Genomic DNA, 19,530 nt, shown 5'->3' with positions numbered 1-19,530 from the left:
CTAAAATCATGCATTTTTTCTTCCTGGCAAACATCATGAGCAGATATCGTAGTTTCAATATCAGATTCCACTGCTTTAATAACTGTGATGCATAACAGGAGCAAGTATTAGTTCACTGGATGGTCATCTTCTTTCTCAGTACTCAAAGGAGAAAAGTTGAACAAATGCTTTTTGGGTGAACTTTAAAGGATTATATCACAATGCGCAGGGTGCAAATTTGCCAAGGGTGGATGGCAAATTTGGCTAAAGCCACTTTGCTATCCCACTCCCACTGAAAAAGCTTTCAAGTAAAGCCACAATTGTAAAAGTGGAAAAATATCTGACATATTGTTGAGTCAAATAAATAAACAAACAGGAGAGACATTTTCTCTTGGTGCAAAAGTGCAATGAACTCACCACTCACTGGGACAGCTGTGAGTGCAACACATTTTTCTTTGCTTTGCAGTTTTTTAATTATGCTTTAGATTAGCTACATATGCTGATTAATGACCTCTTTCCAGTTTTAAAGAAATATGAGGGGTACTTCCCAAAATCTGAGCTGCATTCCTCGGTCAAATTGGTTACCATGATTGCCCCACAAAACTGCAGTTTACCAAATAATTAAAGTGAGCTTGCATTACAATAACTTTTGTGAACTTTTGTCCACTTATTACTTTGAAGGGTCAGTCATTTCTAGCATAACCCACCGTGAACTGAAACTGCTGTATTAACATTTCCGCATTTATCCTAAATATAGAAAAGCTGAGACATCATGAATTATCTCAGTTGTAGCTGAGAAGTCAGTTAAACCTCAAAAGGTTGTTTCTTGTCTATTCAGGTTAAAGTACTAGTATGAACTGTGTCATGCCACAATCTAAAGAAACTCAAGAACAGATGAGAAACAAAGTCATTGATCCCTGTCAGTCTGGAAAAGGGCTACAAAACAATTTCAAAGGCTTCGGGACACCCTCAAACTGCGGTGAGAGACATTTCACACAAATAGAGAACCCTATCCAGGAGGTCACAGAAGAATCCAGTACAATAGCCGCTGTGGCTGAAAACCACAGGTTTTGAAAATTCAGAAAAAGCTGGAGGTCAAGTTAGAGAGAAGTGAGCTTTTCTCGAAGGTCCACTTCTCTCTTTATTAACATTCCTGAACTCAGTTGTGTGTTTTCCAGCTAAACATGGAAATACAGAACAGATGAGATGTTCAGATCTACTTCAGTTTTAACTCATGTATGGGAAATTAATATTTTCACTCACATTATTCTCAGCTTACATGTAATTCTGAGGTTTTCCTGAAGTTTTCTTTTTTAATAGTATGAACTGGGACTTTTTTTTTTATCAAAGGCCTTTCCTGGGATGTTTAATACTCTATTTTGACCACTGTATTAAATGAGATATCATGTCTGCTTTATGTCACAATTATGATAAAAAGATCATTTTATCAAAGTGTTAGCTTCAAATGTAGAGGTAAAAATTGCCGTAAAAGATAAAACATACAGAAGTACATCACATAGATAAGTAGAATATCAGAACAGCTGCGACACTTCACTATCTCACTGAGTATGCCAATTGCTGTACCTATTGGCCTGCTGTTCAATCAGTTAATGCTCCTTAAAGTATATCTGGAAAGAGTCCTTGTCCTGAGGAAGCCATCGCACTGGCATCCTAGAGATAACTCTCTAACAATATGTGTGCAACTGCAATAAACATGCACAATAACAGTGTGTGGGTCCCCGTCATTACATGTATTATTTTACTCTTCTGAACTCCTTTTTCTGACCACCTGATATTTCCTCTGTGCTTGTACAGCCTTGATCCATGATTTGAATCTGCATTGTTAACTCAGGTGGGTGGGTGTTCAGATATCTGAGGTGAACAGCGTTTTGTGAGTTTCTGAATTTGCAAGTTGTAGTTCCAAATATCCACTAACACAAGTGGTTGTCTATTAAACAGGAAAGTGCTATTTAAACTATTAAAACTCAATACAAACAAGATCCAGCTGTAGCATGTACTATGAAGTATGTTCAGTAAAACCAGAGCACTACTGAAAACCCAGCATTAATCCTGAAGTTAAGGCTTTAGTTTAAGCTTCCTGTATGCAAAATTTTTGTTTTTACAGAATTGTTATCCTGGAAAAATTCTCTTTCTGTATTTTTAATTTTAAATTGTTATTTTTTTTTAACTTTGGCTGAAGTACGGTCAAAAGCTTTCATTTACTATATGCACTATAATTAACTTTCTTTCCTCCTACATATCACAATAAGTGGTATTACTGCAGCTTGGACGCAATCAGAAACCACTGCAGCTCAGCTTTTATTATCATTATGGTAACCTAGCATGCTGCTTTCAAAATGATTAAATAGTTTTTCTATTTACAATAGTTGTAGTACAATGACTCTTACTTTGATCCAAAATAAAAACCAGTGCAGATAAATCAGATGAATAACACTACTGCTTTAATTGTCTCAACTGTGTTTATTATTGATGTATACAAATTTACTGAATAATAATATTCAGCAAATTTATATACTTGGATGCATTTATTGATTGTTGGGTACTTGCAAGAAAAAAGATTGAATAGGGATAAAGTTGATGAACCATACCATCTTTAAGCTAGGTTAAGAAGCAACATAATGATCAGCAAGCAGGAGTATGGCTTTATGCCAAGAAAAAGCACTACAGGCTGATGTTTGCTGTGAGAGTGCTTCTCTCGGTATGGAGAAAGTCAGAAGAGGTGCACTGTGTCTTTTATGAATTTAGAAAAAACAGAGGAGCTGAGGTACTGCACGAAGTCAGAAGTGGCAGAGAAGAACAAAGGGTAATGTGGGACAGTGAGATAGTCGTGAGGAGTGGAATAGGAGTGACAGATGGGTTAAAGGTGGGCATGGAGGGCATCAGAGATCTACTCTGAGCCCATCATCAGAGATCTTGTTTGCGGTTGTGATGGACAAGTTGACAAATCAGGTCAGGCAGACGTCTCTGTGAACAATGATGTTTACAGACGATACTTATCTGTAGTGAGAGCAGGACCAGGTGGAAGAGACTATTGAGAGGTGGAGCCATAATCTAGAGAGAAGAGGAATGAAAGTAAGACAGAATGAGTGAGGATAGAAAGAGTAGAAGTAGTAAAGATATATGAGTTTAAATACCTGGGTTTAACAATTCAGAGTGCACTGGAGAGTGAGTGGAGATTAGTGTCAGGTGGGATTTGGGACAGAAGAATAGCAGGAAACGTGAAAGGGAAGGTTTACAAGATGGCAGCAGGCCTACTGTGATGTATGGTTCAGGTTATGGTTTGTGCACTAACAAAAACATGGGAGGCAGAGCTGTATATGTTAAGACTTTCACTAGGACTAGGATGAACAATATTAGAAATGAATACATGAGAGCGAAAACTTGGGTTGGGTTTTGCATTTTTGCACAGCACACTGAGAGGATTTTTTCCCAAATCTTCAGTCTTTCCTCAATAAATGAGTCAGGTGGAGTAAAACAAGTCCAAATTGTCAACATTTTAATGATTAAATTGTAAATACAGATGGAAAGTTTATGATAACAGAATATTTTTCTATAAGATGAGAATTTTTGAGCATGGGATTGTTGAGCAAGTTTTTTAATCTAACACGTCTTAAAATTGTCATGACCAGTCACACCAAAGCAGATCGCCGGCTGATTAAAGATCCTGGATATAGTAACAAAAGATATTCTTGATTTAGAAAGCAAAGCGAAAACCCTTTAAACTTGTTTCCATCTAAGACTATGTCCACACGTACATGGGTATTTTTGTAAGTGGAGATTTTTCATTTTCGTTTAAAAAAAAAGAATCATCTTCCACAAGTGCATTTTTATAAAATATCTCTATGATATAATGCTGTGTCAAAATGTTGGCCAATCAGAAGTCTAGATGCCTGAGAGGGTAAGCGTAAACAAAGATGGCGCATAGAAGCAGAAATGAGTCCTATGTGTGGACAGACAGTGAGGTGGAATTATTCCTTAATATTACACTTAGGTTGTGAGAGTGTCTGTGTTGAATGTAAAAGCCACGTCCAAAGTTCACTCTGTCTTTCCAAGTGGAGGGGCAGCAACTGCGTGTGTATATGTAAGCATGTAAAAACTGCAGATCTGATGTTAAAAAAGGTGCACACCTTTGACGTTGCGTGGCTAGATCTCCATTTTGCTCGTCCACATGTAAACGCAAAAACTGAATTTTTCGAAAATCTCCACCCTGGCAGGAGTTTTAAAAAAATCTCAGTTTTCAGTGGACAAAAGGCCCAAACGCATAGAAAAAGCTGTGTTTTCAAAAATACCCGTGTATGTGTGGACGTAGCCTAAGTGGCCACTGTTTTCTGTTCAGCTTCATTTCAGGAGTTGATCTCATGGCTCTGTTTTCTGCACTATTTGTTGGGCATGGATGTTAAGTTATGGAGAAACTCTCTTCTCACATATCCAGAAGTGTTTATTGGAACATGTTTCATCATTCCAGCTGTTTTGCGAGTCGTAAACCTTTATCTGTCCACAGTTTTCCGTTCTGCCACCATTTGGTTCACCACTATTCCAGTAGCTGAAATACAGATAAAATTATAAGAGTTAAACTCAACAGATCAGTCAGTCTTTTGTTTTTAGTAACAAGATATGAATTAAATTAAGTTAGTTAATGTACTTGATGATATAAGAAGACTTTATGGACAAGAGAGGAATTTAATTTTTATTTCAACCTTGTGGTCATGCGAGTCCCATCCACCCATTTCCATCTTCCGTCTGTCTCTGAGTCAGTCAGTCCAATCCACAAAGACTTCTTGAACTGGTTCACAAAATTCTAGTTGAAAGACAAGTAAGTGTAAATATACAGAACTTAAAGTGATGTGTCAGTGCATTCTCTGATTTCATTCAGTGTTTTATTCTGAACATAGTACATTAATTTATGTTTGCACACACACACCTGTTTCTCTCGGCTGTTGATAATCATCAGGTGTGCACCTTTTTGAAGACAGTCTTGTCTGCTTTCTTCCCAGGATTTCTTCTCCAAAGACACTTGGTACAAACTATCACTGAAGGCCACCCAGTTTCCTTGGCAATCTGTTTAAGAAAAACAGAATAATAATTTGGGCTTTGTTAGGATCTTATCTTTAAGGCTAATATCTCATAATTAGCCTCACATATTTATTACACAAGTGTCAGTTGTACAAATTCACAAAGCTTTAACATATGAAAGAAAAAAAACACTGTCCTATTGTTGCACAATATGTCTAGTTTACATCAAATAAAAAAGTTTTTTTTTGGTTTTGTGTTTTAAAAGAACATGAAAAGTAATGCCTCATTTTTGTGCATTCAGAAGGAGTGTGTGGGAAATATATATTTTATCTAAGGATTTTGCTTGAGTCAGCAACTGTTACTGACCACTGAAAATAAGGAGAAACTCGAGGTTTTGTCCAAAGTCCACTTCTCAGTTAGAAGGCTTCATGGTGCTTTAGTAATTTCTAACATAACACACACTGTGAACTGCAGTATTAAAATTTCTGTCATTGGTTAGGTGTCTTTCACAACTAAATATGGAAATAAAAAAACAGCTGAGACATACTGGTTGAAGTTGAAGATAAAACTGAAGAGAATCTTTTTTCCTTCTCTACATGGATTAAAGCACCAGTATGAGCTATATCTAAATAGACTTAGAACATATGAAATATTCATATATTCACATTAAGCTTAATTTACATTTAATTCTAGGTTTTACTGAGGCTTTCTTTTTTAATAGTATGGAACTGTCCAGATGTTAATATGATGGAAGGGACACTGAATTTCACTTTTCAAGTCTTAACCAGTATCGTTAACGCTGTGATTCAATAATGCATCAAATGAGAAAAAAAACAACAACAACACCGTCATGTACTTGTGTTAACTTCAAATGTAGAGGCAAACATTTCTGTACGAGATAAAATGGAAACAAATAATTACCTTGAAGTTTTCTCTGAAGATTGTCTCTATTTTTGGTCATGTCTTCAAATCTTGTCTGGAGCTGGTCTCTCTCTTTAACTTTGTTGTTGTAACTGGTCAGCAATTGGTCCTTTTCAGTTTTCAAGTTGTTGTAACTGGTCAGCAATTGGTCCTTTTCAGTTTTCAAGTTGTTGTAACTGGTCAGTAACTGTTCTCGTTCGGTTGTCAGGTTGTTGTAACTGGTCAGTAATTGGTTTCTCTCGCTGGTCAAGTTGTTGTAAAGACTGTGTAGCAACACTGTGTCCATTTCACCAGGAGATTTGCCTTGGGTGACTGTAGGACATGCCAATATCAAATAAAAACATTGCCTGTGAGGTTTTTAGCATGCTAATTACATATTTCTTGTACTCACAGAGAAAAACCACAGTTATGAATCCAATCAGGAGGAAAAGACACAGCAGACCCAGAAGAATCACAGCAGCTCTGCAGTAACTCTTCTTTACAAATTCAGACTCTGCAGGTAGAAGTTTATATTTGTTACAATGCTAAAGGTGAAGAATATTTATATCCTCATATAGTTTATCATAACATAAAATACTATTTTCTCTACAAAGTAATATGTGAACTTCTGCTCTTGAACTCAACATCTGACCACAAAGAAGCAAACTTGTTTCTGTGTGATTATGGCTGTGACACAAATATTGTGATTGTCGCACAGTATTTTATTGTATGATTTTCTCATTTGAACTTAGAATCCGACAACAACACACCACAGTATAAATTAAAACTAACACTGAAACTAATAAAAACCAAAGATTTTTGGTTTATTAAACTATTAAAACTGAACTGAAATAAACACACGCTGAATGTGTTTGAGCCTGTCCTGAATTAAAAACAAAAATTACAATTTAATCAAAATTATGGGCCAAGGGTCACCTGTCAACTAGTCATTTCAGCACAATCAAATACAGATTAAAAAAATACCTTAAAATATAAATCTTTAAAATTAAAAACAAAACATCCAAAACTACAGTAACTTTGCAGCAAACCGGACCCTACATCTACCCGGTATTAGTTTTACTTTTTGTTTTATTTCTGCACAATAATTCATCATCACATATCAATGTAGTATCTAAATCTAATATGTTTACTTGTTTTTGTTTATTACCTGGGAGTCCAAGTCCAGTCGTTTCACATTGCACAGTTTGACTCACTTCATCATCGATATAATTGTCTTCTGAAGTTTCTACCAGCCTTCTCAACTTTATGTTGCTGCCTGATATTTCTTCCATGCCCTTATAGGCTTGATCCATGATTTTACTGGTATTGCTGGCTCAGTTGGGTCCTTATGTATCTGAGGCGATCAGCATTTTGTGAGCGTGTGAACTGTGTAAAAATCCACTGGCACAAGCAATTCTTTATTTAACAGGAAACTGAGAGCTAGAGGAATGAAATGCTGCTTTCATTTCCCTGAATCCTGGCACACCTCAGGACTGTTGTTGGGTTATGACTGCATCTGTCTTTGCCTTTGAATACACAGACAACACTCACTACAGCCCTAATCCAACTGAAACCAATTACTGTATGTCATACTTGGAGTACAAAAACAGTAGTCAAAGGAGCTTGCAAAGAAAAGCGTCTGGACTTCTTTAAGTTGCTTGAAGACTTTTCACCTCTCATCCGAGAAGCTTCTTCAGTTCTAAGGTCAAATGGTGGGGAGACGCAACAACATTGTCATCCCCTATGTAGCCGGTGTATCAGAAAAACTCAGGAGAGTTTTCTCCAAGCATGACATCCCAGTGCATTTCAGACCCAGCAACACGCTCAGACAAAAACTGGTTCACCCGAAAGACAAAACTCCAAAACACAGACTTAACAGTACAGTGCAGCGAGGAATGCCCAGACCTCTACATTGGAGAGACCAAACAGCCACTTCACAAGCGCATGGCACAACATAGAAGAGCCACCTCCACAGGACAAGACTCAGCAGTCCATCTGCATCTTAAGGATAAAGGACACTCTTTTGAGGATGCCAATTTTCACATTTTGGACAGAGAGGACAGATGTGTCATGGTCTGCGGTGGGTGGCTGGAATTTCCATAAGGCTCCTGAACTGACCTGGGATCTGCCCCTGGGCAGGGCCAACTCCAGCTCCTGCACACCTGGAGCCTATTGCAGGCAATCAAGCCAGAGGGATTTAAACCACACGTTGATGTTCATTCACTGCCAGTTCGTCATCAACACATGTTGGTAACAGGCCTTATACTTCAAGTTCTTGCTGTGATCTATCTTATTAACACGACTCTCTTGTGCTGCAGTTGCTGTATTCACCTTGGCTCACGCTCCACCTCCGGACTCTGGATACCAAGCAATCATTCTGAAAATTAGTGATGGGCAGATGAAGCTTCATGAAGCACTGAAGCTTTTCATCCAATTGGTTCACCCCAGCGCAAAGCTTCTTGAAGCTTCATTTGCTCTAATAGGACATCTACTGGACGTAAAAATATTAGTTGGCATGAATTTGAAGAGTGTGGCCTTTTTGCACACAGCCTGTAAATGTCAACAACAAAAGGAGTGTGTAAAACATCTATATTGTAGTGATGGCAGTATACTGTGTATATTTATACTGCCAGTATGGAAAATGATCATTTGGAAATGCTTAAAATGGAAATGATCATTTACTGTGAGGTGAGGTGTGGTTGGGGTGTGGACAGTGGTTGTGCTTTTGTAACCTTGAGGTATGGACAGCTACACACTGAGGCTTTGAGCCTCAGTCCTGCCTGTTCACATTTTATTCTGTAAAAACTAAATTTTCACTGCTTTTATGACCTTTTTAGTGGGGAGAACATAGCTAGGATTTAATGATTTAACAAATCTTTTAAATCCTTTGTCCTCCACAATGCTAAATGGCTGGGAGTCCTCAATCACCATGCTAACCAGGTCTTCATCTATTGGAGATTGTTCTCCTGAGGAAAGACAATAAAGACAAAGCACAGATATAAATATCACACACGTAACTTATTACAGTTGTATAATATTGTTATATCATTTAGTAACATTACTGCATGCTATATTATCATGGCATTTGATGGCTCACCTGGTCTTGCTCCACAATCGGTGTTCCCCTTATTCTCATGCAAAGCTCTGTAGTGCCTAAGCATGGATGAGGTGTTGTTGTTATATCCCAGCTCCCTGGCACATAGCAAACACTTCACCTTGTACAAAAGTAAAGCCGCTTAACATTAATTGTATTGCACCATCAGTATTATGAAAATACATCTTCTGTAGAAATTTACATACCTTGTTGGGAGGAATAAAATCAAAATGTTCCCACACAGGGGAGGACATCCTCCTCTTCTTAGCTGGCTCCATTCTCTCCTGACTTTCTCTCCTCACTCTCATAAACCTCCAAACTGTCTCCAAACTGTCTCCAAACTCTCACTAACCGCAACTCTCCATCAAACACCCACATTTTTGAATGAAGTCTGAGGGGTTTATATCGCTGTAATATCTCGCGGCAAAGTTCGAACCACTTCATGAACCAGTCACGTGGTACAGCCGGGCAGCGATGCTTCGGACGTCATCATTTTCAGCTCCTCCCATAAATGAAGCAAGCCTTGATACGCGCATCGCGGAAACGCCCCCTCCATTACTCGACACAAGCTTCGAAGCCTCGATACAGAACGTCACATCACTACTGAAAATCTCTCTGTGCCTCACCTGCCTGCCCTCCATCACACTCCATCTGAAGCCCCGGATCTCAGGCCAGCCTTTCCACGCCACTCAACCTCTCCTGGATTCTCATCACCCCCCTCTCAACACTCCATGTCCCCTACTGCAAGTAAGAATTGCTGCTCTTACAACTGGCCACTTCAGAGCTGCCTCCACTACCTCCCTAACTCCTCTATCTTCTCTCTTCAGTGTGACTGTTCCCTGCTCAGCTCCACTCCGCATCTCAGGCCTCATTCCCTCGCCCTAGCCACGTTCCCCAGGCCACGCCTCGTCAAACTCCACGTCTTATTGTTTTTTTGTCTTTGCTACGTTTTCTTTTTTGCACTTAAGCCTAATAAATTGTTACATCATCTGCTGTCTCTGCTCTGGGTTTCTGCACCTGAGTCTTGTTCAGTACAGGCCACTCGGCCCCGTGACAAGATGGTTTGAAAGAGGAGTGAAAGAAGCCATCTATGTCCACTGTGAGCGACCATCTTTGAACAGAGGAAGTGGTTTACGACACCAACTGTCTGCCATCTATAATCCAGTTTTGAGTTCCCTCCCCAGACGCCTTAACGCCCACTCACATCCTGGGCCATCTGACCTCAGGAATTCGCATGATAAGCTGGGGCCAGGTTTCACAATGAGCTCACCCGAAACCCTGGCTGATTGGGACCCACACCCAGTTTCACACCTTGGCTCAGGCGATTAGAGGATCATCAGGGGGTCCTTTTGTCCCTCTGTGGGGGGATACTCCCACTAGGTTTAAATCTGTGACTCCCCACCATTTGACCTTAGAACTGAAGAAGCTTCTCGGATGAGAGGTGAAAGGTCTTCAAGCAACTTAAAGAAGTCCAGACGCTTTTCTTTGCAAGCTCCTTTGACTACGATGACCTGGATGACTGAGAACCTTCACAGAGAAGTAGAACAGTAGAAATGACCACTGCATGGGAGTTCATTTGCACACATGCTGGCACGGTAAGAACACTTTTCGTCTATATATACACTTCCTCTCCCGCTTGCCCCTGCTGGCAGTCTATCCTTCAAGCTCGGGTCCTCGGCCTGGGAGCTTGAGGGTCCTGCGCAGTATCTTAGCTGTTCCCAGGACTGCGCTCTTCTGGACAGAGATCTCCGCTGTTGTTCCCGGGATCTGCTGGAGCCACTCGCCTAGCTTGGAAGTCACTCCGATAGTGCTCCGATTACCACTGGGACCACTGTCACCTTCACCCTCCACATCTTCTCGAGCTCTTCTCTGAGCCCTTGGTATTTCTCGAGCTTCTCGTGTTCCTTCTTCCTGATGTTGCTGTCATTCGGAACCGCTACATCGATCACTGCGGCTGTCTTCTCATGTTTGTCTGAGCACTCTGTCAGTTGGGGCCATCTTCGTGATGTACTCGTGGATGTTCGTTGTCTCATCCTGGACTGTGGTGCTGACACTCCCCAGTCCCTGGCCCCCTTCCTTCCGCTTAGCGTACAGCCTCAGGGTGCTGGACTTGGAGTGAAACCCTCCATGCATGGTAAGGAGCTTTCTTGTCTTGACTTGTGATGTCAGTGGCTTCTATCTCCTCCTTTGGCCAGCCTATTACCCCAGAAGGGTACCTGATCACGGGCAGGGCGTAGGTGTTGATAGCCCGGATCTTGTTCTTACCGTTCAGCTGACTCCTCAGGACTTGCCTGACCCTCTGCAGGTATTTGGTGGTTGGAACGGCTGAAGAGAGATGATGAATGATTTTCCATGGACTAAACTATGACTAGAATTAAAGAAGTGGTTATGAAACCAAACATAGTCACACTCTCATCTGAAACAGTGCAGGATAACATGAGAAATTTATTTAAACTTGTAAACAAACATAAAGTCCTGGGATTAACTTCGTAGACCTGATTGATATAACACAGTTCTAAAACTCCTAAAACTAGCTCGGGGTGAGTCCTCCAGTCAGGAGATTGTAGTGAACGGCAGCACTTACTGAGTAAGCTCTACATGTAGAAACATAAAGTGAGTGTGTAGGTGATGCCTCTCAGTGGATTACTCTACTCGTGAATTATTTGATGTGATTCTGTGATTTTTGGACTCCATGCAACAGAAGATAGTTATACCTTGAAGATTTTTTCAAGTTCTTTGTCTCATCTGAAATTGCTGTCATGATCCCACTTCGACAGTTCTAAACCACTCACAGAAAATCGTTAGACTTTAACTCATCATGCTTTGACTTTTGTTCCCAGAGTGCAGATATGTTTGCTGCCAGTAATCTGCGATCTGAAGATCAGTTTCTGTGCTCCATCTGTCTGGATGTGTTCGCTGATCCAGTCACCACACCATGTGGACACAACTTCTGTAAGAAGTGTATCACTCAGCACTGGGATAGAAATGCTCCTTGTCAGTGCCCCATGTGCAAAGAGGCTTTCTACTGTAGACCTCTGTTGAAGGTTAACACTTTGTTCTCTGAGGTAGTTGCTCAGTTCAGAGATGAAACTCAACAGAAAGCCAGGAGGAGCAGCTCAGAGCAACAAGCTGCCAAACCAGGAGAAGTTCCCTGTGACATCTGCACTGGAACCAGACTGAGGGCCCTGAAGTCCTGCCTGGTGTGTCTGACCTCCTACTGTGAGACGCACCTAGAACCTCATCTGACAATCAAAGGTCTGAAAAGACATCAGCTGATTGAGCCTGTGGAGAACCTGGAAGGCAGGATGTGTATGAAGCACAATAAACATCTGGAGCTGTTCTGTAAGACCGATCAGACAAGTGTTTGCACGCTCTGCTCTGTTTTAGACCACAAGACTCATGAGTTTGTACCTCTGAGAGAAGAATCTGAAGAAAAGAAGACAGAGCTGAGGAAAATGGATGATCAAATTCAGGAAATGATCGAGAACAGATAACAGAAGATTCAGGAGATCAATGAGTCAGTGAAGATGAGTAAAGATGCTGCAGACAAACAGAAAACAGAAGGTGTTCAGATCTTCACTGTTCCGGAGGAGTTTATTGAGAAAGGCCTGAAGAAGGTCATAAAGGAGATAGAAGACAAACAGGAAACAACAGAGAAACAGGCAGAAGATCTCTGCAAAGAGCTGGAACAGGAAATCTCAGAGCTGAAGAAGAGGAGCTCTGGGGTGAAGAATCTAATATGCTCTGAAGACCACCTCCACTTTGTTCAAAGCTTCTCATCTCTGAAAGCTGTTCCACCTGCCAAGGACTGGACTGAGGTCATTGTCCTTCCACCAACGTATGAGGGGACTGTGATGAGAGCTGTGGCTCAGCTGGAGGAGACACTGAGGATAGAAATGAAGAAGCTGTTTGAGGCTGAGCTGAGGAGGGTCCAGCAGTATGCTGTGGATGTGAGTCTTGATGCTGATACAGCACATCCTGAGCTCATCTTGTCTGATGATGGAAAACAAGTGAATCATGGAGATGAAAAGCACAATCTTCCAGACAACCCAGAGAGATTTTCTTACTGTGTTTGTGCTTTAGGAAAGCAGAGTTTCTCTTCAGGCAGATTTTACTATGAGGCTCAAGTTAAAAGAAAGACTGACTGGGAATTGGGAGTGGCCAGAGAGTCGATCGACAGGAAGAAAATAATGACTCTTAGTCCCGAGGATGGATTCTGGACTGTAGTGCTGAGAAATGGAAATGAGTACAAAGCTCTCGATGATCATGATGTCTGTCTCTGTCGTCCGTCTGGTCCTGAGAAGGTGGGAGTGTTTGTAGATTATGAGAAGGGTGTGGTTTCCTTTTATGATATAGATGCAGCAGCTCTTATCTACTCCTTTACTGGCTGCTCCTTCACTGAGAAACTCTACCCATACTTCAATCCCTGTAATAACGACAATGGCAAAAACTCTGCACCTCTCCTCATCACTCCCATTAATCACATTGAGTAGAAAAATGATTTTATATGTAGCAGTCTGTGTTAAGAACACATTCGTTGGTGACACTGATTGATTTGGTCTCCTTTTCTTTTCTGATTCTGATTGATTTCTTTGTGTTTTTATGTCATATTCATCTTAAATTGAGCTTAAAGTCTGAGTGATGCTGATTTTGACTGAGGCAAAATAGTCTTTTAATTTTTTTATAATTACAAAACATTTTTGTTCTTTAATAAAAGATAAATAGAAGAATACATTTTATCAATATATAAATGAAAAACTGGATTATGTGCTGCTTCCCTGTTGAGTAATTATCATCAACTAGGAACACTGGGATAAGTGCATCTTTGGATGCAGACATGCTCATCCTTTTTCAAACCTCTCCTCACAAAAGACAAGAACAAAATCAGCATTAGCTCAGAGAAGTTTAACTAGCTCAGTATAGCTGAAGTAGGCTGATTACGGTTTTGTGATTTTTGAATTTTTTGCTTTTGGTTTTGCGTTGCTCTTGCTAAATTGCTTTAATAAAATTTCCTGCATTTGAAGTCTAAATTCTGAACATTCGCTCCTGAACTGATATATTTCAAATAAATGTAGAAAAATCAAATACAAAAAGGCAAATTTAAAATGACAAAAGACTGTAGACAATTGAGAATGTTTTTTCCTTGTTTTTTTCTTTTGGTCATGCCTGTGATGATGTTATTCACTCATAAAGGATAAATAAATTGTGTTTGCATCACAAATCCACAAAAAGCAAAAGATCTGCAAGTATGACAAAATATTCTCTCAACCAGGGGCGCTTCTAGAATCAGAGCTTTGGGGTGCTGAGCACCCAGAGAGCTGCCAATCCAGGCAAGATAAACTTTACTCGTCACGATGAGACGAGTAAAGTTCCCTGTCTCTGTCAGTCCCTGCATCCTTAAATGTCTCCAGTTGTCCCGAGTTCCCTCTGACTGTCTCCTTGGTGCATTTAAACCCCTGTTCCTCCCTGTCCTCATCGTCTGTTGTCTTCATCTCCATTATCAGTCATCATAATTTTACCATCTCTGTGAAAGTCTGCAAATTTCTTTATTAAATCATAAGATTCTTAAATCTTATGATTTATTTATATAATCAAGTCTCTCTGTTCCTGGGTCCTCGTCACAAAACATGACATCACTGTTTTGTACATTTTAACACAATTTAATCCCCACATTTGTGAAAGAAAAGCAAAACACTTTTTTGAAAAGTCTGTAACAAAACCATCAAATCTGATAAAGGTTGTTTAAACGCTGCTAAAGACTACTACTGCCAAAGAAGAATGGATTGGAATTTTAAAAAGAAAAATACATATCCTAACCTTAATTACTGGGGGAGAATAATGAATGATGCTCATAGTGAGTAAAAAGTAAACTGAGTGCATTTTTTGGACAGAGATTCACTTTTAATGTGTATGTATAATACAATACAGATATATAAAAAATACAATCCAAAAATAGAAGAGTCCTTGAAATGTACAAAATACTATTAATAAATTAAAAAAATGGAGATGCCTTGGCCTATGGTACAATGTATACAATGTATGAAAAGATGTTTACTGCAGATACTACTATGGCTCTGCAGATTTTTTCTTTTCTTTTATCCTATGTCGCCTCACCTTGAGGTTGGCAAATCTGTCTATCACATTTTGATGGTCAAGTCTCTCAAGCATCTCTTTCTCAACTGACATCACAGCCAGGTGCTGGAGTCTGCTTTGACCCATGGTCCTTCTCAGCCAGGTATGGAGCTAACTCAAGACACTAAAAGACCTTTCACAGCTACAGCTGCTAACTGGGTTTGTTAGGGCAACCTGAATAACAGTTTTCAGTGTGGGGAAGATCTGATTATCCAGAAGATTGTACAATGTTAACATATCTGGAATGGCACCAGCCTCACTCTTGAGATGCAAAAAGTTTTTGGCAACCGTGACTTCCTCTGACTGAAGCTCAATATGGTAATTAGGGATGGGTATCGTTTAGGTTTTATCCGATACCGGTGCCAAATCGGTACTTTTGAAACGGTGCCGGTGCTCAAAGAATGGAGAACACAAAATTGGTCCAAAAACCTCTCGTGTTCAGCTGGTTTTTGTAAAAAGATAACAATGTTAGCCTTTTCTGCAGCTATAGGGCATATATGGTATCACTCTTGGCTGGAAGCAGTGCTTAAACAATGGAAAAAACACAAACTTTGCTCTAAAACCTCTCATGTTTAGCCGTTTCCCTCTTTTTCTTTGGTCATTTTAGCCTTTTTGGCCAGGGTGAAGGGAGTATCTGCCATCAAACAAGAAGACAGCCGCATGTAGCAATGATGATGTTTGCTAGTTCACCTTACATGCATTAATTTAATAATGTGGTTAGCCTACTCAACGTAAATTACACACGAACAACATTAAGCTACTCACGCAGAGAAGAACGGCTGCTGCTGCATCATCATCATCCTCATCATTTCTGCTACACTGGCAGGGCTAGGGGCCAGGACTCTCCTCTTCGTGTTTTTGGGGGATGTTGCATAACAGGCAACCCACCCGCAGTAGATGCGCTCGGTGTGAGGTCTTGCAGCAAGCTATCATACGGCGCATTTCTTGGCTTTTAAAAAAAAAACGCTATGCGCCGCCAGGTGTTTCATCGGATTCGAGGTGTTACCTCCTTTGCACAGTATCACCTTAAAGCACTTGTTGCAGGCTGCTGAGTTTGCATCTTTTGCTGTGAAGTACAGCCAGACTTTTGACCGCTTCGCCTTGGTCATTTTTAATCTGTAGCTCTGCTCTAAAAGAATGTACGTACCTGGACCCGCCTACTATCCTCGGAAACGTAAAATGATTGGCTAGAAGTGTATCACAGCTCAGGAAAAAAAAGCACCGAAATAAAGCACCGAAATGTGCGCTGCTTTTCGGTCTACCGTTTATGTCAGAACCGGTGCCATCATGGCACCGGACACCGGTACCCATCCCTAATGGTAATGCAGTGCCAGGGCTGACAACCCAGTTTGTTTAGCAGATTCTGTATAGCAGCTTTAATATAGGGAGAACACAACTTCCAGATTGCACGAGTAAAATTAGTTTTGTTTTTTTTCTTTGCCAGTTTAACAGTTTCTGTTTTGCCTGTTAGTACTCCCTGCCTGTTTTCTTACCTGGTCCGTCCTGACCTTGTACTTTCTCCTCATGTTCCCCTCTTTCCTCTCTCTTTCTTTGGACTGACAATCATACACAAATAGATTGTATTCAATTAGATTAAAAAAAAACAAAAAAAACTATTAAGATCACTAATAAAAAAGTCCTCTCTCAGTGTACTTTCAACCAAAAGGCAAATAACCAAACCACATGCACATCTAATAAAAGATATAAATATTGAAACACTGATCCAACATTATCCTTTATTGATGGATCATTTGATCTTACACTAACTGAATGTGGCTCCTTTTTTTGAAAAAACCTCCTCATATCCATTATGAACCTGGCTGTCTCTCTGTACACACACACACACACACACACACACACACACACACACACACAACAACAACAACAACAGGAGTTATAAGGTTAATGGGCATCCAGTCAGTTAGCTAGTTAGTACCTTGGGATCAATATCGGCACATGCACATATGAACAAAATAACCAGTTTCTCTCATTAGATTTCAAACAGGACAGTGGTAACAACAGCAGGCTACGGACAATGTTGTTTTAGATTTTAAATAGGCTGTATAAATTTCAATGGGAGCAACAGAACGGTCAAATATCGCTGATTTTACTACAGAGCAGGACAGATTGTAGGGTAGCAAACATAGTACATAGTTTTCAACACAGCAGGTTACCTGGGTGTAATGTTTTTCAGCTAAAAAGACTCCTACCTAACTATATAAAGAGCAACTGAAGGTTAAATGCAGCTAATATGTCCTGTTTTAAGCCAGGCACTTACACCTCCGCTCAGCTGCGTCTCAGCCACCATCGCTCTGGCAGCAACGGCGCTAGAGCCAGAGCAGGGGAGAGGCGAGCTGGAACAAACCATTTTGGGAGGGGTTATCTATACTTTTGTTGTTAAAATGTTCCATCTCAATTAAGTACTGTATGCTTTTTATATTTTTAGTAGTGTGTCCCACAAACAGCAAATATTGTCAAAAAAAGTAAGAAATCTTTGGGGGTGCTTTGATTCATTTTGGGGTTGCTGAAGCACCCCCCAAAATGGGCTAAAATCGCCCCTGCTCTCAACCATTTAGTGGTAAACAAGGCGGATTGCCAATGTTTATAAATGAAAGTCTCTATTCTAAAATTAAACTATCCACATTCTCAAAAACTCCCATCTTTCATCCATAATTTTTATCACAGTGCCATTCAGCAGAGTTTAGAGTTAGACTAGAGTTAGAGACTCTAATTATCGTTAGCTCACCATTCAAACTCATTCAGTAGTTCAAGAATCTGGAGACATAATATTTGCAAACATAATAAAAAAAAAATTAATTATGGATAAGGTGAGAAATTCCTCTTCCAGAGAAGACACTTACTTGTCCTCTTTCCTTCAGAACTTTTCCTCAGTAATTTTATCTCACAGCAAGTAAGTAAATGCAACAATCTGCTCATAGTGATCATGCACCCATCTTCCTGACATTAAACATCTAATCACAAATCAAACCCACCACAAGAGGGCGACTCATTACATCACTTCTTTAACACCCAGGTTTTGACACTTTCTTTTAGACAGGGTGGATTATTTTTTTCTTGTTCAATGATGAATACCATTACAATTGAAAAACAACAAAATGAATTAGAAATTAAAACTGATTGCTATTCTAACAAACGAGCAGCTCAAATACAAGCACTTTTAATAAAGTGCAGCTCAAACCTTTTGGAGAAAGCTGCATTCCTCTGAGCAGAACCCAACACAACCCAAAAAGCTTTTAAAAAATAATTAATTGATTCTTTACAAATTTTGAATTTGGAGGTAGAATCGATATTTGTCAAAAATATCCAAAGTCCAAAAAATTTAAACATATTTATCTCTTCATACATTTACTGTTATTGTAACAGTAAATGTTCTTTTGCTTTAGACAGTAGAATATAAAACGAATAAATCTGAGAGTAGAGTAAGGCTTTATAAAAATAAAGTGGTACAGTAGATATTTACTGTCACTGTCATGAAAAACTAGGAGACAACCATGTGAACATGCTCTTAGAATACCTTTCTATTTTACACTTATTCATTGGTTCAAAAGCTAAATTGTGACAAATGAAAGTTTTTAGGCAAGTTACTTGAACAGCATTGTGCCGCTCCCTGTAAAATCAGTCAAATCTGAGGTTGCCACTGGACCTTTTCAAAATCAGAGGATTTGTTTGTTGTTTGTACGACAGTTTTAACCTTCATACTGTAAGAAACAAAAACTATCCAGCATTTTTCATTTTTTAACTCCCCCACACTTTTTAAGGCAGAAAAAGAACACATTTAATGATTTTTTTTAAAGTGAATTAATAAACCAAATCTAAAATCATGCATTTTTTCTTCCTGGCAAACATCATGAGCAGATATCGTAGTTTCAATATCAGATTCCACTGCTTTAATAACTGTGATGCATAACAGGTGCAAGTATTAGTTCACTGGATGGTCATCTTCTTTCTCAGTACTCAAAGGAGAAAAGTTGAACAAATGCTTTTTGGGTGAACTTTAAAGGGTTATATCACAATGCGCAGGGTGCAAATTTGCCAAGGGTGGATGGCAAATTTGCTATCTTTGCTATCCCACTCCCACTGAAAAAGCTTTCAAGTAAAGCCACAGTTGTAAAAGTGGAAAAATATCTGACATATTGTTGAGTCAAATAAATAAACAAACAGGAGAGACATTTTCTCTTGGTGCAAAAGTGCAATGAACTCACCACTCACTGGGACAGCTGTGAGTGCAACACATTTTTCTTTGCTTTGCAGTTTTTTAATTATGCTTTAGATTAGCTACATATGCTGAATAATGACCTCTTTCCAGTTTTAAAGAAATATGAGGGGTACTTCCCAAAATCTGAGCTGCATTCCTCGGTCAAACTGGTTAC

At 39.6% G+C, this 19,530-nt stretch overlaps 1 protein-coding gene and 1 pseudogene across 1 annotated transcript; one reads left to right on the top strand and one right to left on the bottom strand.

Annotated features, from left to right (window-relative positions):
• Positions 1–4,372: 4,372 nt before the first annotated feature.
• On the bottom strand, positions 4,373–7,504 carry LOC120729223 (CD209 antigen-like). Its single transcript, XM_040024766.1, has 6 exons — positions 7,082–7,504; positions 6,326–6,427; positions 5,935–6,246; positions 4,922–5,058; positions 4,698–4,798; positions 4,373–4,543 (listed from the first exon to the last, which is right to left on the bottom strand). The coding sequence occupies exons 1-6, from the start codon at positions 7,224–7,226 to the stop codon at positions 4,402–4,404; spliced, it is 939 nt and encodes a 312-aa protein (XP_039880700.1). The 5' UTR covers positions 7,227–7,504; the 3' UTR covers positions 4,373–4,401.
• Positions 7,505–11,699: 4,195 nt separating this feature from the next.
• On the top strand, positions 11,700–13,680 carry LOC120729222 (annotated as a pseudogene).
• The last annotated feature ends 5,850 nt before the right edge of the window (positions 13,681–19,530 follow it).

Source organism: Simochromis diagramma, unplaced genomic scaffold (assembly GCF_900408965.1).
Source record: "Simochromis diagramma unplaced genomic scaffold, fSimDia1.1 OVJJ01000302.1, whole genome shotgun sequence".
Lineage (NCBI taxonomy): Eukaryota > Metazoa > Chordata > Actinopteri > Cichliformes > Cichlidae > Simochromis > Simochromis diagramma.
Note: the sequence above shows the minus strand (reverse complement) of the source record. Positions and strands in the feature narration are given on the sequence as shown.

What these genes read in the sequence shown, in the direction of transcription:
- LOC120729223 (XM_040024766.1), bottom strand. Translation starts at nt 7,226, where the DNA reads ATGGATCAAGCCTATAAGGGCATGGAAGAAATATCAGGCAGCAACATA. An exon ending in GACTGGACTTGGACTCCCAG is followed by an intron (nt 6,428 to 7,081) that starts GTAATAAACAAA and finishes TTCTACCTGCAG; the next exon opens with AGTCTGAATTTGTAAAGAAG. An exon ending in TCTTCAGAGAAAACTTCAAG is followed by an intron (nt 5,059 to 5,934) that starts GTAATTATTTGT and finishes TTTCTTAAACAG; the next exon opens with ATTGCCAAGGAAACTGGGTG.